The 15,772-nt window shown below is 37.9% G+C and overlaps 1 protein-coding gene across 1 annotated transcript in view; it reads left to right on the top strand.

Moving 5' to 3' along the window:
* The first annotated feature begins 1,387 nt into the window (after window positions 1-1,387).
* Window positions 1,388-15,772, top strand: part of LOC117490690 (protein NLRC3-like) — a 28,426-nt gene continuing 14,041 nt past the window's right edge. The window contains exons 1-3 of the mRNA XM_034140469.1: window positions 1,388-1,534; window positions 12,171-12,305; window positions 15,054-15,212. Coding sequence (XP_033996360.1) covers window positions 12,181-12,305; window positions 15,054-15,212 — 284 coding nt within the window. The 5' untranslated portion in view covers window positions 1,388-1,534; window positions 12,171-12,180. The remainder of the gene's footprint in view (window positions 1,535-12,170; window positions 12,306-15,053; window positions 15,213-15,772) is intronic.

Raw genomic sequence — 15,772 nt, 5'->3', positions numbered from 1 at the left:
TCCAAACGGAGTACGCCGGGCTCGCTAGATTTCCAAGTATACTGGAGATTGTAACAGTACTTCGGCGGCACTCGATGACGTCATATGCTTGAAATAGTGGCTCGGAAGCAGCTTTACTCGCGATTGAGAAACACCCACAGGCATGGTTAAAGTTGCGCATGCGCTATGAGCGCACATACGGGTACTTCTCAGGCATGCCGGGTAATCTGTGACGTTTCGCTCTCTCAAAAGTTGGGCCATTTTATCATCATGCGCGAATGAGCAACTCTCATAGGAATGAATGAGGCCCCGCCTCCCACGCTGTATCCAGTTCTTATTATACATCCATGCTCCTCTCACGTGGAACATTTACAACAAGGGAAGAGGAAACGTGAGGGACACAATATGAAGGGGGAAGTCCCCACAAAAATAATCTTCTGAGTACAGGGACTACATTTCAGAGATTCCGCCCACTGATCTCCGACCTTGTCAGGTATTGAACATTCAATAAATGAAAAATACAGAATTATTAAATATAAAACACAGAATGTGTGTGATTATACTAAATGATTTACACATAAACACCACTGCATATTCACAACTGTTACACTTGTACTTGAGTACTCAGATCTTGTACTTGAGTAAAAGTAGAAGTACTCAGATCTTGTACTGTACTTGAGTAAAAGTAGAAGTACTCAATTATTGTACTTGAGTAAAAGTAGAAGTACTCAGATCGGATACTTCAGTAAAAGTAGAAGTACTCAGATCTTGTACTTTAGTGAAAGTAGAAGTACTCAGATCTGGCACTTGAGTGAAAGTAGAAGTACTCAGATCTTGTACTTGTTAGCTAAAACTAATGATGAAAGAACTGAAAACACAGACTAAAGGTAATGTGTGTATATGTAGTGACGGTGGAGGAAGAGACTGCAAAGGACAAACTCAATTCACAGTGAAATGAAAACATATAGAGTTTGAGTTTATCATGTGCAGGAAGATAAACAAAATGGTGAGGATAACATCGGTCCAGCTCAGGCATCAATGGTTCACTTTTTATTTGATGTTTCATTTGTTCAATGGTGGGCTAGAACTTTGAAATCATAAATCAATGAAAGAAATGTGTTTTGGTGCCAATAACAAAAAAGTCCATTCATATTCTGGGAGAATACAGTAATAGATGCAATAAATGCAGCAGGGTTAATAATCCAGAAACAAATGTATATATATATATAATAGGGAACAATTGAATGCACAGTTAACACTAGAGTACTTAAATACCTCAACACTTTAACTTCAGTGAGGTTTTGAATGCAGGATGTTTACTGGGTTATTTCCACACTGTGGTATTCATGTTTTCAATAACTTTGTTGAGCTTGTTGTTATCTCTATTTCTATCTCACTGAACAGAGTCCCTGGATGTGAACTGGTTCAGCTGATAAGGCTGGTTATAAAACAGAGGGAGGAGCTGCAGACAGGGAGGGAAGTTGAAAGTGAAAGTAAGAAGTCAGACTGCTAGACGCCATTTTACAGCTCGCCGGAGCAGAAGGAGAACAACGGGGTGAGTGTAAACACCAATATCTGCTTTCTAACAGATTCATTATTTACTCTAACATAACCTGTATGTTAAAAATCAGCGAGTCCAATGAGACGTCTGCAAACTCTTTTAAAGTCCTGTTTGCTGATCCATCAGAGTTACATAACATGTGACAGCGCAGTCAAAATGGAGAGCGGCCTGTCTGAAGTCTGACCAACCAAGTTTATTACTATGATGGTTTGGATTGAAAAAAGCGTGTTATTATTGTGTGTGTGTGTGTGTGTGTGTGTGTGTGTGTGTGTGTGTGTGTGTGTGTGTGTGTGTGTGTGTGTGTGTGTGTGTGTGTGTGTGTGTGTGTGTGTGTGTGTGTGTGTGTGTGTGTGTGTGTGTGTGTGTGTGTGTGTGTGTGTGTGTGTGTGTGTGTGTGTGTGTGTGTGTGTGCACTTGTTTTCATGACAAATAAGGACAATTTTATGATAACACACCTTCACTATCAGGACACTTGGAAAAATGAGGACATTTTTGGCGTCCTCATTTTTCTGAACTCACTACAGTGTTTTAAACTCCCCCAAATGCCCCTACACCAAATATCTTCAACGTCCTAAAATATCACAATTTCATGACATGAAGTGTGTGAGTGTGTTTATGGATTTTGCTCATCGATGAATACGCCAACTAGTGGTCACTTCTGGAACTTAACACACTTTTCACACACTTTAGTCACGTGACTCAAAAGGTCCTCATAAATCTCATATTTTTCAGGTTCAAACACACTCCAATGTTTTAAGCTGGTTTTAGTATTACTGCAATATATATGTATTTCCATGGACTCAGAGACAACTAAAATAATCAACAATTAATTACTGCTGATTTTAGTCACCTGCCTTATAATCTAGAGAACTAGTTATTCCATCATTACTTTTATTTACATCGAATAGCCAGATAAGCTAATGTTAGCTTATTAGCTTAACGTAGCTAACCGCATGCAAAGGACCCCTGCCACATGGAGGATTCTCTCGACAGAACTGGAAGGATTGCACACTAAATTGAGGTAATTCATTACTTTTTCTAAGATGTTGTTACTGAAGCACAAGATATTATTTTAAAATGTGAATTGTAACAGTGGTTTCCAATTTAACACCAAATTGATAGATATTCAGTAGACCTAGTAAGTAATGTTATTTGTGGAGCTTACCGTGTTTTAGTAATTTTATAACAGTATTTACCTTTGAAGACGCTTTGTCTGTGCTCTTGTAACATTATTTGTTGAGGTGTTAAAGTAACTTGAAGTTACACAATTCTAATTGCAGTTGCCCAGGGTTTGCACTGAACAGTTAGCTTATCAAGCTAATGGGATCCTGCATTAGTGAGAACATGAGTTAGTAAGTTATGATTAAAGAATAAATAATACCATTTTATAAAACATAATTGATACAAATAAATTAGAAATGTAATTTCTATTTGTTCTTGTTGACTTTTTGTCATTCTTCCACGTAGATGTTTGCTAATTGAGGAACAAATGGCGAGTGTAGAGTGTGTGTGTTACATCGTCCTCATATTGTTGGGTAGCAGATATTGTACAGTTCAAACTATTTCTATAGAGTCTTGAGTTACAAGCCCAGATCCTCATGTGAATTGTTTTTACTAAAATCTGTGTCCCCTACATGAAAAGTCAATGGATTTCTGACACGTTATTGTTGTATTTTAAATTGCAGAAACTGAGTGACATGATCCCGGCTCAGCCTTTAGCTGACTCTGAAGCGAGCCAGAGATCCACCTCATCCTTCCAACAGGTAATTAAACATTTACTCTAGACTATTTCTATACAAGGTAAATTCATGTCTCAATCAAGTCCAATGCACACATATAATGCCTTTTAACTGCATTAACACAAAGGTGTTGTGAAAAAACTTTCACAATGTCAAGACTGACTGTTGTTTCTAAATACCATAGTAGAAAGATATAACCCTACCATTTGATAGCAGTATCTACCTCTTAAAACATGAACATTATCTTTATTGCCCCTAAATTCTGTGTTTTGTCTCCTTTTGCCAATGTATTTGCCAATTTAACCTAATGTGTATCAGTTTACATGATTTAATTAATAGGGAAGTAGATCCATACTTATTACTATGGGGGTTTCAGGTTTTTTTAACAACATCAACACACCTCAGAAGTCAGGAACACTGACTTTATGTAACTTCAGTCGTCATGTCCTCATTTTGTTTTAGGTTGTGTAATCATGATGTGTTTCAGAGAACGTCCCCATATGGTACAACCCAACGAGTTTAGAGTGTGTGTGTTACATCGTCCTCATATTGTTCGGTAGAAGATATCGTCTTTAGGTTGTGTAGTCATGATGTGTTTCAGACAATTTCCCCATATGGTACAACCCAACGAGTGTAGAGTGTGTGTGTTACATCGTACTCATATTGTTGGGTAGTAGATATCGTCTTTAGTCTGTGTAGTCATGATGTGTTTCAGACAATTTCCCCATATGGTACAAACCCAACGAGTGTAGAGAGTGTGTGTGTTACATCGTCCTCATATTGTTGGGTAGTAGATATCGTCTTTAGGTTGTGTAGTCATGATGTGTTTTGGTGGACGTCCCCATTTGGTACAACACAACGAGTGTAGAGAGTGTGTGTTTCATCGTCCTCATATTGTTGGGTAGCAGATATTGTACAGTTCAAACTATTTCTATAGAGTCTTGAGTTACAAGCCCAGATCCTCATGTGAATTTTTTTACTAAAATCTGTGTCCCCTACATGAAAAGTCAATGGATTTCTGACACGTTATTGTTGTATTTTAAATTGCAGAAACTGAGTGACATGATCGCGGCTCAGCCTTTAGCTGACTCTGAAGCGAGCCAGAGATACACCTCATCCTTCCAACAGGTAATTAACCCTTGTGTTGTGTTTGAAAGCTGTTACCCTTCATGGTGTTCGCGGGTCAATTTTGACCCATGATTTATCTCAGTCCAAAACACTCACAAATAATGACTATCATCCAATATTGTTTTAACTACATCATAACTAACTTCTAATGCATTCATAACCGTACAATCCTGTTGTAATTTTATTGTATGGCCCCAAAACACATTACACAACATATTGCACACGTTCAGGTTCAAGTGTTAGTGTACATATTTTTTGTGAAAGGTCAAGTTCCCGTGGGGGGAGGGGGGCCAGAGGGATGGGAGACCAGGTGCATGTTGCGAAAAAAAATATTGTTACAGTGGATGAAGGGGGTGGGGGTGGGGTGTCTAAAGTCAAAGATGAATCTTGATTGGGCCAAATTTGACCCCGAGTCACCCACAACAATTCTGCTCGGTCTAACCAGACCCGAACACCAAATTATACACTTATTTTTTTAGAGACCTTCAGACTTGGCTAAAATTGTCAAAATCAGTTTTGTAGTGTTTATATAGCTGTTGTGGAGGATATCATGATGCCTTGTTCCGATAAAAAAAACTAGATCGTAGTTATTATATAATTTGAATTTGAAACGGGTCACGGGAGACCCGAACACAACATAAGGGTTAATTAAACATTTACTGTAGACTATTTCTATACAAGGTAAATTCATATCTCAATCAAGTCCAATGCCTACATAACATGCCTTTTTACCTAATTAAAATTAATATATTGTTTAATAAATGTAGAATCTCAATATAACTGTTACTTGTTTCTAAATATCATAGTAGAAAGATATACCCCTACCATTTGATAGCAGTAACTACCTCTTAAAACATGAAAATGATCTTTATTGTCCCTAAATTCTGTGTGTTTTCTCCTTTTGCCAATGTGTTTTCCAATTGAACCTAATGTGTATCAGTTTACATGATCTAATTAATAGGGAAGTAGATCCATACTTATTACTATGGGGGTTTCAGGTTTTTTTAACAACAACAGCACACCTCAGAAGTCAGGAATGCTGACTTTATGTAACTTCAGTCGTCATGTCCTCATTTTGTTTTAGGTTGGGTAGTCATGATGTGTTTTAGAGGGCGTCCCCATATGTTACAACCCAACGAGTTTAGAGTGTGTGTGTGTTACATCGTCCTCATATTGTTGGATAGTAGATATCGTCTTTAGGTTGGGTAGTCATGATGTGTTTCAGAGGACGTCCCCATATGGTACAACCCAACGAGTGTAGAGTGTGTGTGTGTTACATCGTCCTCATATTGTTGGGTAGTAGATATCGTCTTTAGGTTGTGTAGTCATGATGTGTTTTGGTGGACATCCCCATTTGGTACAACCCAACGAGTGTAGAGTGTGTGTGTGTTACATCGTCCTCATATTGTTGGATAGTAGATATCGTCTTTAGGTTGGGTAGTCATGATGTGTTTCAGAGGACGTCCCCATATGGTACAACCCAACGAGTGTAGAGTGTGTGTGTGTTACATCGTCCTCATATTGTTGGGTAGTAGATATCGTCTTTAGGTTGTGTAGTCATGATGTGTTTTGGTGGACATCCCCATTTGGTACAACCCAACGAGTGTAGAGTGTGTGTGTGTTACATCGTCCTCATATTGTTGGATAGTAGATATCGTCTTTAGGTTGGGTAGTCATATTGTGTTTCAGAGAATGCCCCCTATTTGGTACAACCCAACGAGTTTGGAGTGTGTGTGTTACATCGTCCTCATATTGTTGGATAGTAGATAACGTCTTTAGGTTATGTAGTCATGATGTGTTTCAGAGAACGTCCCCATATTGTACAACCCAACGAGTTTAGAGTGTGTGTGTTACATCGTCCTCATATTGTTGGGTAGTAGATATCGTCTTTAGGTTGTGTAGTCATGATGTGTTTTGGTGGACGTCCCCATTTGGTACAACCCAACAAGTGTAGAGTGTGTGTGTTTTCATTGTCCTCATATTGTTGGGTAGCAGATATTGTACAGTTCAAACTATTTCTATAGAGTCTTGAGTTACAAGCCCAGATCATCATGTGAATTGTTTTTACTAAAATCTGTGTCCCCTACATGAAAAGTCAATGGATTTCTGACACTTTATTGTTGTATTTTAAATTGCAGAAACTGAGTGACATGATCCCGACTCAGCCTTTAGCTGACTCTGAAAGGAGCCAGAGATCCACCTCATCCTTCCAACAGGTAATTAAACATTTACTCTAGACTATTTCTATACAAGGTAAATTCATGTCTCAATCAAGTCCAATGCACACATATAATGCCTTTTAACTGCATTAACACAAAGGTGTTGTGAAAAAACGTTCACAATGTCAAGACTGACTGTTGTTTCTAAATACCATAGTGGAAAGATATACCCCTACCATTTGATAGCAGTAACTACCTCTTAAAACATGAAAATGATCTTTATTGTCCCTAAATTCTGTGTGTTTTCTCCTTTTGCCAATGTGTTTTCCAATTTAACCTAATGTGTATCAGTTTCCATGATCTAATTAATAGGGAAGTAGATCCATACTTATTACTATGGGGGTTTCAGGTTTTTTTTTAACAACAGCACACCTCAGAAGTCAGGAACACTGACTTTATGTAACTTCAGTCGTCATGTCCTCATTTTGTTTTAGGTTGTGTAGTCATGATGTGTTTTAGAGGACGTCCCCATATGTTACAACCCAACGAGTGTAGAATGTGTGTGTGTTACATCGTCCTCATATTGTTGGGTAGTAGATAACGTCTTTAGGTTGAATAGTCATGATGTGTTTCAGAGAACGTCCCCATATGGTACAACCCAACGAGTGTAGAGTGTGGGTGTGTGTTACATTGTCCTCATATTGTTGGGTAGTAGATATTGTCTTTAGGTTGAATAGTCATGATGTGTTTCAGAGAACGTCCCCATATGGTACAACCCAACGAGTGTAGAATGTGTGTGTTACATCGTCCTCATATTGTTGGGTAGTAGATATCGTCTTTAGGTTGAATAGTCATGATGTGTTTCAGAGAACGTTCCCATATGGTACAACCCAACGAGTGTAGAGTGTGGGTGTGTGTTACATCGTCCTCATATTGTTGGATAGCAGATATCGTCTTTAGGTTGTGTAGTCATGATGTGTTTCAGAGGACGTCCCCATATGGTACAACCCAACGAGTTTAGAGTGTGTGTGTGTGTTACATCGTCCTCATATTGTTGGATAGCAGATATCGTCTTTAGGTTGTGTAGTCGTGATGTGTTTCAGAGAACGTCCCCATATGGTACAACCCAACGAGTGTAGAGTGTGTGTGTTACATCGTCCTCATATTGTTGTGTAGTAGATATCGTCTTTAGGTTGTGTAGTCATATTGTGTTTCAGAGAATGTCCCCATATGGTACAACCCAACGAGTGTAGAGTTTGTGTGTGTTACATCGTCCTCATATTGTTGGGTAGTAGATATCGTCTTTAGGTTGTGTAGGCATGATGTGTTTCAGAGAATGTCCCCATATGGTACAACCCAACGAGTTTAGAGTGTGTGTGTGTGTGTGTTACATCGTCCTCATATTGTTGGATAGTAGATATCGTCTTTAGGTTGTGTAGTCATGATGTGTTTCAGAGGACGTCCCCATATGGTACAACCCAACGAGTGTAGAGTTTGTGTGTTACATCGTCCTCATATTGTTGGGTAGTAGATATCGTCTTTAGGTTGGGTAGTCATATTGTGTTTCAGAGAATGCCCCCATTTGGTACAACCCAACGAGTGTAGAGTGTGTGTGTTACATCGTCCTCATATTGTTGTGTAGTAGATATCGTCTTTAGGTTGGGTAGTCATATTGTGTTTCAGAGAATGTCCCCATATGGTACAACCCAACGAGTGTAGAGTTTGTGTGTTACATCGTCCTCATATTGTTGGGTAGTAGATATCGTCTTTAGGTTGTGTAGGCATGATGTATTTCAGAGAACGTCCCCATTTGGTACAACCCAACGAGTGTAGAGTGTGTGTGTGTTACATCGTCCTCATATTGTGGGGTAGTAGATATCGTCTTTAGGTTGTGTAGTCATATTGTGTTTCAGAGAACGTCCCCATTTGGTACAACCCAACGAGTGTAGAGTGTGTGTGTTTCATCGTCCTCATATTGTTGGGTAGCAGATATTGTACAGTTCAAACTATTTCTATAGAGTCTTGAGTTACAAGCCCAGATCCTCATGTGAATTGTTCTTACTAAAATGTGTGTCCCCTACATGAAAAGTCAATGGATTTCTGACACGTTATTGTTGTATTTTAAATTGCAGAAACTGAGTGACATGATCACGGCTCAGCCTTTAGCTGACTCTGAAGCGAGCCAGAGATCCACCTCATCCTTCCAACAGGTAATTAAACATTTACTGTAGACTATTTCTATACAAGGTAAATTCATGTCTCAATCAAGTCCAATGCACACATAAAATGCCTGTTTACCTCATTCAAATTAATATATTGTGAAATACATGTAGAATCCCAATATAACTGTTACTTGTTTCTAAATATCATAGTAGAAAGATATACCCCTACCATTTGATAGCTGTATCTACCTCTTATAACATGAAAATGATCTTTATTGCCCCTAAATTCTGTGTGTTTTCTCCTTTTGCCAATGTGTTTTCCAAGTTAACCTAATGTGCATCAGTTTACATGATTTAATTAATAGGGAAGTAGATCCATACTTATTGCTATGGGGGTTTCAGTTTTTTTTAACAACAACAGCACACCTCAGAAGTCAGGAATGCTGACTTTATGTAACTTCAGTCGTCATGTCCTCATTTTGTTTTAGGTTCTGTAATCATGATGTGTTTCAGAGAATGTCCCCATATGGTACAACCCAACGAGTTTAGAGTGTGTGTGTGTTACATCGTCCTCATATTGTTGGGTAGCAGATATCGTCTTTAGGTTGTGTAGTCATGATGTGTTTCAGAGAATGTCCCCATATGGTACAACCCAACGAGTGTAGAGTGTGGGTGTTACATCGTCCTCATATTGTTGGGTAGCAGATATTGTACAGTTCAAACTATTTCTATATTGGAACCCAAATAACACACTATTTGATCTAAATATACTTATGGTGAAAACAATTATTAAGTCTTGCTTTCGAAGAAATGGCAGTATGTGCTTTTATCATGCATTATATTCTAATTTATCCTTTCAGATTCACAGAAGAACACAACACTTCACTTCAACAAAGCTTCCTCAAAGTGCTCCAATTGAATGCAAGGTAAATAAGCATTTTGTATTTACATTACTCTATTAGAAAAATGTATTGATCTTAACTGGATTTCTAAAGGACATTTCTAGTTTTTTGTACAACTAATGCACTTTACAGTACATGCCAACATATACCCATTCACATGCAAATGTATGCCAACATTTTTACCATTCATACACTGATCACAGAGGCCATCATTCACACACATTTGATGATGCTATCATTTAACTACAAACTATAATTTGTTCTATCATATCCCACATTTATCACTTTAACAGAGCAATTTCTCAAATACATTGTGTCTTGTTTCCATTTATGACAGCTGGGAAGATGAAAGCAAGTGGACAGGTGACGAAGTGAAGGCTACTGAGTGGCATTTGTAACCTTTCATAACAAGCTGCAGAGTACCAGGTAAAAAGGACTGTGACTCCTGTCTCAAGGCAGAGCCAGTAGCTCTGAAAGACAGGGACTGGGTTGCCATCAAATATTACATTCACAACAGAATCATGGCATTAAAAAGGAAGATGAATACATAGGACTAGAACATGCCAACTTGGTCTGAGGTACAATTTTACTTTAAAATAATAGTTGTTTCTTCATTCCCTGCAGTTTTATTGGTAGGGATTTAATAATCAGCCTAACCTCAGACCTCTTGTGTTAATGTGTGTACTTGGCTTGGTTTTGATATTATCTTGTTTTCCTTGAATTATTTAATTAGTTTTGTTCTTGTACAAGCATGTCACATAAGCTTGACTGTAGCTGCCAAATGTTAATATGTTGACATGTATCCATGAGGGATTTAATGTGTTTTCCAACCCCCCTCTCGTGGTCACTTTCAGCCAACAGAAAATGTGTTTTTGACGATTATTTACAGTTATGCCATCATTTCTTTCATAAATAAGGTTTGAGATGATAGGTTAATACTATGTTCTGTCTCAACAAATAATATAACTAGTACTTCAAAAGATTGTTACTTCCATCATTATTTCCCAAGTTTTCACCATTGATTTGTTCTTGCCCACAAGTTGTTTGATGTGGTCTTTCAACTATTAAGAAATTATTTGGAGTGGGGGCTACTTGTAACATGCCTCATTTATGGTAACTTTGGTAAACTATATTAAACGTTGTAAGTTATTTAGACTGGTTAACTAAACATAGTGTACACTTGTCATGTTTCGTAGAAGCTGGAAGTTTTAATAAAAAGTTAATTCCGTGCTTTTTACAAGAAAAACACTAAAGAGAAAGTTGCTCATAACTTTCAAACATGCCATATCTACTTCACTGCCTCACACAATGGAGGATAGGGGCTAAAGTTTCTGGGTTGTGGGTGGTCTATTCTGGGTGTAAAAAATGGTTATTTTACAATTGATATGACCAAATAATTGGTTGTTAGGTTCTAAGTCGACAAACAATGTTTTTAAGTTGTTGCTATTAGTCTTTCTCATAACAGGCAAATGATGAACCCAACTCTGGCAACAATAATACTCACAGACATGTTTTTTAGTTAAAAAGCACTACATTTTGGAAAGTTGACATAATCCTGTGACTTTTAGTTGACTAAGAATTATTTAATCAAAGGCAGCGCCTGTCACCATGGTTCCATCTTTATGCAACATGAATCAAGCATAATAGAATACATTTGATTTATATAGCACACTTTAAAGACAACGTCATCTCAAGGTGCTTATAGAGTATATCCTTATATACAATATCCTTATTGTTAGGTAAAGGAATAGTCATGAGGGCACCCTCTTTTAATTTCATATTTGCTCCTATTCTGGTTTATACTTCAATTTATATATTTTGCCAGCAATTCATTAAATGTAGAAACAAATAAAGTGTTTCATCCTTTTTTTCACATAAACGTTTATTAGAGAATTTGTAACTTGAAAAATATTAAGACTTTAAGAGTAAACTGACCACAATTAAATGCTATATACCTTTTTAACTTAGCTTTTTTATGTTTCTGGACTGCTCAGTTTTAATATGTTGTATCAACAAGTTAATATGAATAGACTTTTTGTGTCAGAGGTTACCTGACTGGCGAACATGAGTAATTATTTAATGTTGAAGTTTTAGTTTTTTAATGTACACCGATCCTTCTTATGCAGATATTTCAATCATAAGTAATAAAGGCATAGTTGCAAATACAGACTCTATTTTGTGTATTACTGGGTCTCCATAAGTCCCTTAAACTTGAAAATGTAGTGTGTATCTATGGGGTCACAATTCATATAAACATGAAATATCAGTGTGTGTTGCTAAGGGGCTCATAAGTCACATAAACCTGTTCATGTCCTCAGAAGTAGTATTAAAATCAGGTTTCCGCAAAATATAGCATTAGACAAAATCTCAATAGATGGATGTCTTCCAGGAAGCATGGATATGAAATACTTTGATTCCCAGGTCCCTAGGACCTTTGGAAAGGCATGTCCCAATTTGTCACGTTTTTTTCACACGTCCTGATATATCCTATAAACACGTATGTGTGTGTGTGTGTGTGTGTGTGTGTGTGTCTCTCTCAGACTGGAGAAGATGAGTGATTTGAAAGATGAGGAAGAGGACACACCTTCAGTCTCCAGCTGTCTGTCTCTGAAGAGTGACCGGTCTAGAGGCCAACATCTAAACTTCAGAGATGAACCTGGACCCTCAGACACAAAGTAAGAGTTTCTGCTGTAAACTGACCTGAAGAGGATTCAGTTTCCATACAACCTGATATATTAAGGATATTTCAATATGCAATCATAGTATCATTGTATCTGTGGCATAAAATGGTTTTAAATGGCACAAATATTGATAAATACTCACTAAAAACTAAATATATCGTCTAAAACATTATTCACTACTTGGGCATGTTTATGTATTATTAAGATGTTTATTAATAATAGTGATAACCTGGTGAGCTGGTTGTGTTTAGCATTAGCAGATATTAGGGGTGGGGGAAATAATCGATACAGCATAGTATCGCGATACTTTGCGTGGCGATATTGTATCAATACACGGATGCCAAGTCTTTTTCTTTTAATATAAACTGTAGCATATCCCTCCAAAAGATGGTCGTATATAAAACAGGAAGTTACGTTAAGACATGCAGTGTTTCCCCTATGGAGTCATAGCAGCGGTGCTAAGGCACGTGGGCCCAGCATAATGTGAGCGCGGAGCGCGGGGAATATTTTAGTGTGGGTGCGTGCAAAGTGCGCCCCGCCAATTTGTTTCTATGTGTCTGCCAGCACAAGAAAGGCTCTTGAGGCCTAGTACCAGGGCCGGTTCTAGCCAATTTGCTGCCCTAGGCGAGATTTTATATATAAAAAATAAATGAAAAATCTCTACAAAAGACAAATACACTACAAAAACAGAAACCTATTGACATAGGTAATATACGTCAAAATGGCTTCAAATGTATTCAGTATTGTATGAACATGTTTGAATTGGGGTGTGGACATCACATCCTCTAGGGGGGTCCTGGGGTATACCCCCCCAGGAAGATTTTTTTGAACATTTTAAAGTAAAATGCTTCAATCTGGTGCACTTTGAGCACACAATTACTAGAGACCTGATCTAGGGGGTACTGTACAACTCTAAACACCCATCTGAAAAAGATCGGTTTACATTTTAATAATCAAATAAGTATGTGAACATAACCAATAACCTACCATAGCCAATAACAAATAAATGTAACTTATTTTATTTTTGTTGTTCATTTATATCTTATTTTACCTTAAAGGTGGGGTAGGTAAGTTTGAGAAACCGGCTCGAGATACACTTTTTGTTATATTCCATGGAATGCTCTTAACATCCCGATAGCAATGAATATCTTAAGTGCTTTGACAAAAAATCCATTAAAAAATGTCATCTGTGGAAGCCGTAATACTGTAAAAAGCACGACCAATCATTTTAGCCGGCCCGGCTAAAATAACTGGATGGCCTACCTGCCTGTCAGCCTTCCATCTGTGCACAAGCTTATCTCGTGCCCTCATTGGTCATGTACGCGTTCGTGTGTGTTGGAGGAGGGGCTCTATAAGGAAGTGGCAGATTTTCTCCGGTTGTGTATTTTCAAATTCTAGCGATCTCGAGCCGGTTTCTCAAACTTACCTACCCTACCTTTAACATTTATTTATTTATTTATTTATGCATATTTTTGTATCTCTCCAACTTTAAACGATATTTTTGGTTTACTGTCCTATAGTATACATTGGAATGATTTCAAACCTGTTTTTATTTATCCTAATAATTATAAAGGAGTGCCTTGGATATATGTGTTTACATAATTTGTCTCTCTCTCTCCCTCTCTCGCTCCCATGCTCGCACTTTGGCTGTGAGCTGCGGGCGCCTGATAAGCTAACATCCCCCACTTTCATCACTTACAGCGCCCATCGTACAGGGCAAATGAAACGTGTAACCGGGGTGAAAAGGGTGTTACAATTACTTAATTATGATGTTGTTACATCAAGGCCAAAAATTAGGATGAGCACCAACGGTCAAAAATGTTTTTTCCCCTCCCAGAGCTGCCAGCGCAGCGCCCCCCAGATCTGGCGACCGCCTATGCCAAAAATCAGCCCTGCCTAGTACATACAGTGGCAATGTCTCAAGATTTAGCAAAAATACACCTTTATTGAACATACAGTAACACAAATACTACAAATCCAAATAACAAACAATCAAAAATGAAAAAGGGTCGCCACTTATTACTATTTTAATTAAAATAAAAATATTTGGGTACCTGGCTGGCGTTGCGCCGCCGCTATTTGTATATAGGGGAAACACTGACATGTATACAATTGCAATGAAAGTAACAAAAACAATGCCATCTCCTTTTCAGGTTCAAAGAACACAAATTGGGTTATTTACATAAACTATTCATATTGCAAATACATTTTTTAACCAGGAAGGGAAGACGGACATGGATATGACCCATGTGATTTGCAATATTGCAATATATTGTATCGCAATACTTAGCAGTGTTTCCCCTTCCATTGTCTTTTTACATATATTTGTAGCGCCAAATTGCAACTAATCTATGTCTACTGTCACTTTTCACATTGAACATGTGCTCTTTTATTAAATAAACTAAACGCTTTCATTTGAAGTTGTGAGTGTAGTGTTGCGATAGTATCGTATCGTGGGGAGCCTGGTGATTCCCACCCTAGCAGATATAATACTAATAATAAATTACATAACATGTGACATCGCAGTCAAAATGGTGGGTGGTGGTGTGTGTGTGTGTGTGGTTGGGGGTGTGTGTGTGTGTGTGTGTTGTGTGTGTGTGTGTGTGTGTGTGTGTGTGTGTGTGTGTGTGTGTGTGTGTGTGTGTGTGTGTGTGTGTGTGTGTGTGTGTGTGTGTGTGTGTGTGTGTGTGTGTGTGTGTGTGTGTGTGTGTGTGTGTGTGTGTGTGTGTGTGTGTGTGTCAGACTGGAGAAGATGAGTGATTTAAAAGATGAGGAAGAGGACACACCTTCAGTCTTCAGCTGTCTGTCTCTGAAGAGTGACCGGTCTAGAGGCCAACCTCTAAACTTCAGTAAAGGCTGGCTTCAAGACTTCAGAAATGAACCTGGACCCTCAGACACAAAGTAAGAGTTTCTGCTGTAACTGACCTGAAGAGGATTCAGTTTTCATACAACCTAATATATTAAGGATATTTCAATATGCAATCATAGTATCATTGTATCTGTGGCATAACATGGTTTTAAATGGCACAAATATTGATAAATACTCACTAAAAACTAAATATATCGTCTAAAACATTATTCACTACTTGGGCATGTTTGTGATATGTATTATTAAGATGTTTATTAATAATAGTGATAACCTGGTGAGCTGGTTGTGTTTAGCATTAGCAGATATAATAATAATAAATTATATATATAAAGCGCTTTTCTGGAATTCAAAGACGCTTTACAGTATGAGGGAGGGTAGACAAACAAGGACAGGCAACAAAAACATATATATATAACAGAGTTTTGTGAGATTACATGTAGAGTCAATGCAAAACCCAGATCTGTGCCTGGCAACACACAGGAAGTGAAGATGTGAAATTCATGTCACCTGCGTATTCGTGCAGCGTGAAACATTTCATCTTGAGTGTAAAGTGACGCTCTGCCCATTGGTGAGAATCAACTCCACTAATGTA

The sequence above is a fragment of the Trematomus bernacchii genome, unplaced genomic scaffold, assembly GCF_902827165.1.
Source record: "Trematomus bernacchii unplaced genomic scaffold, fTreBer1.1, whole genome shotgun sequence".
Classification (NCBI taxonomy): domain Eukaryota; kingdom Metazoa; phylum Chordata; class Actinopteri; order Perciformes; family Nototheniidae; genus Trematomus; species Trematomus bernacchii.
This window is presented reverse-complemented; position numbering and strand designations above follow the sequence as displayed.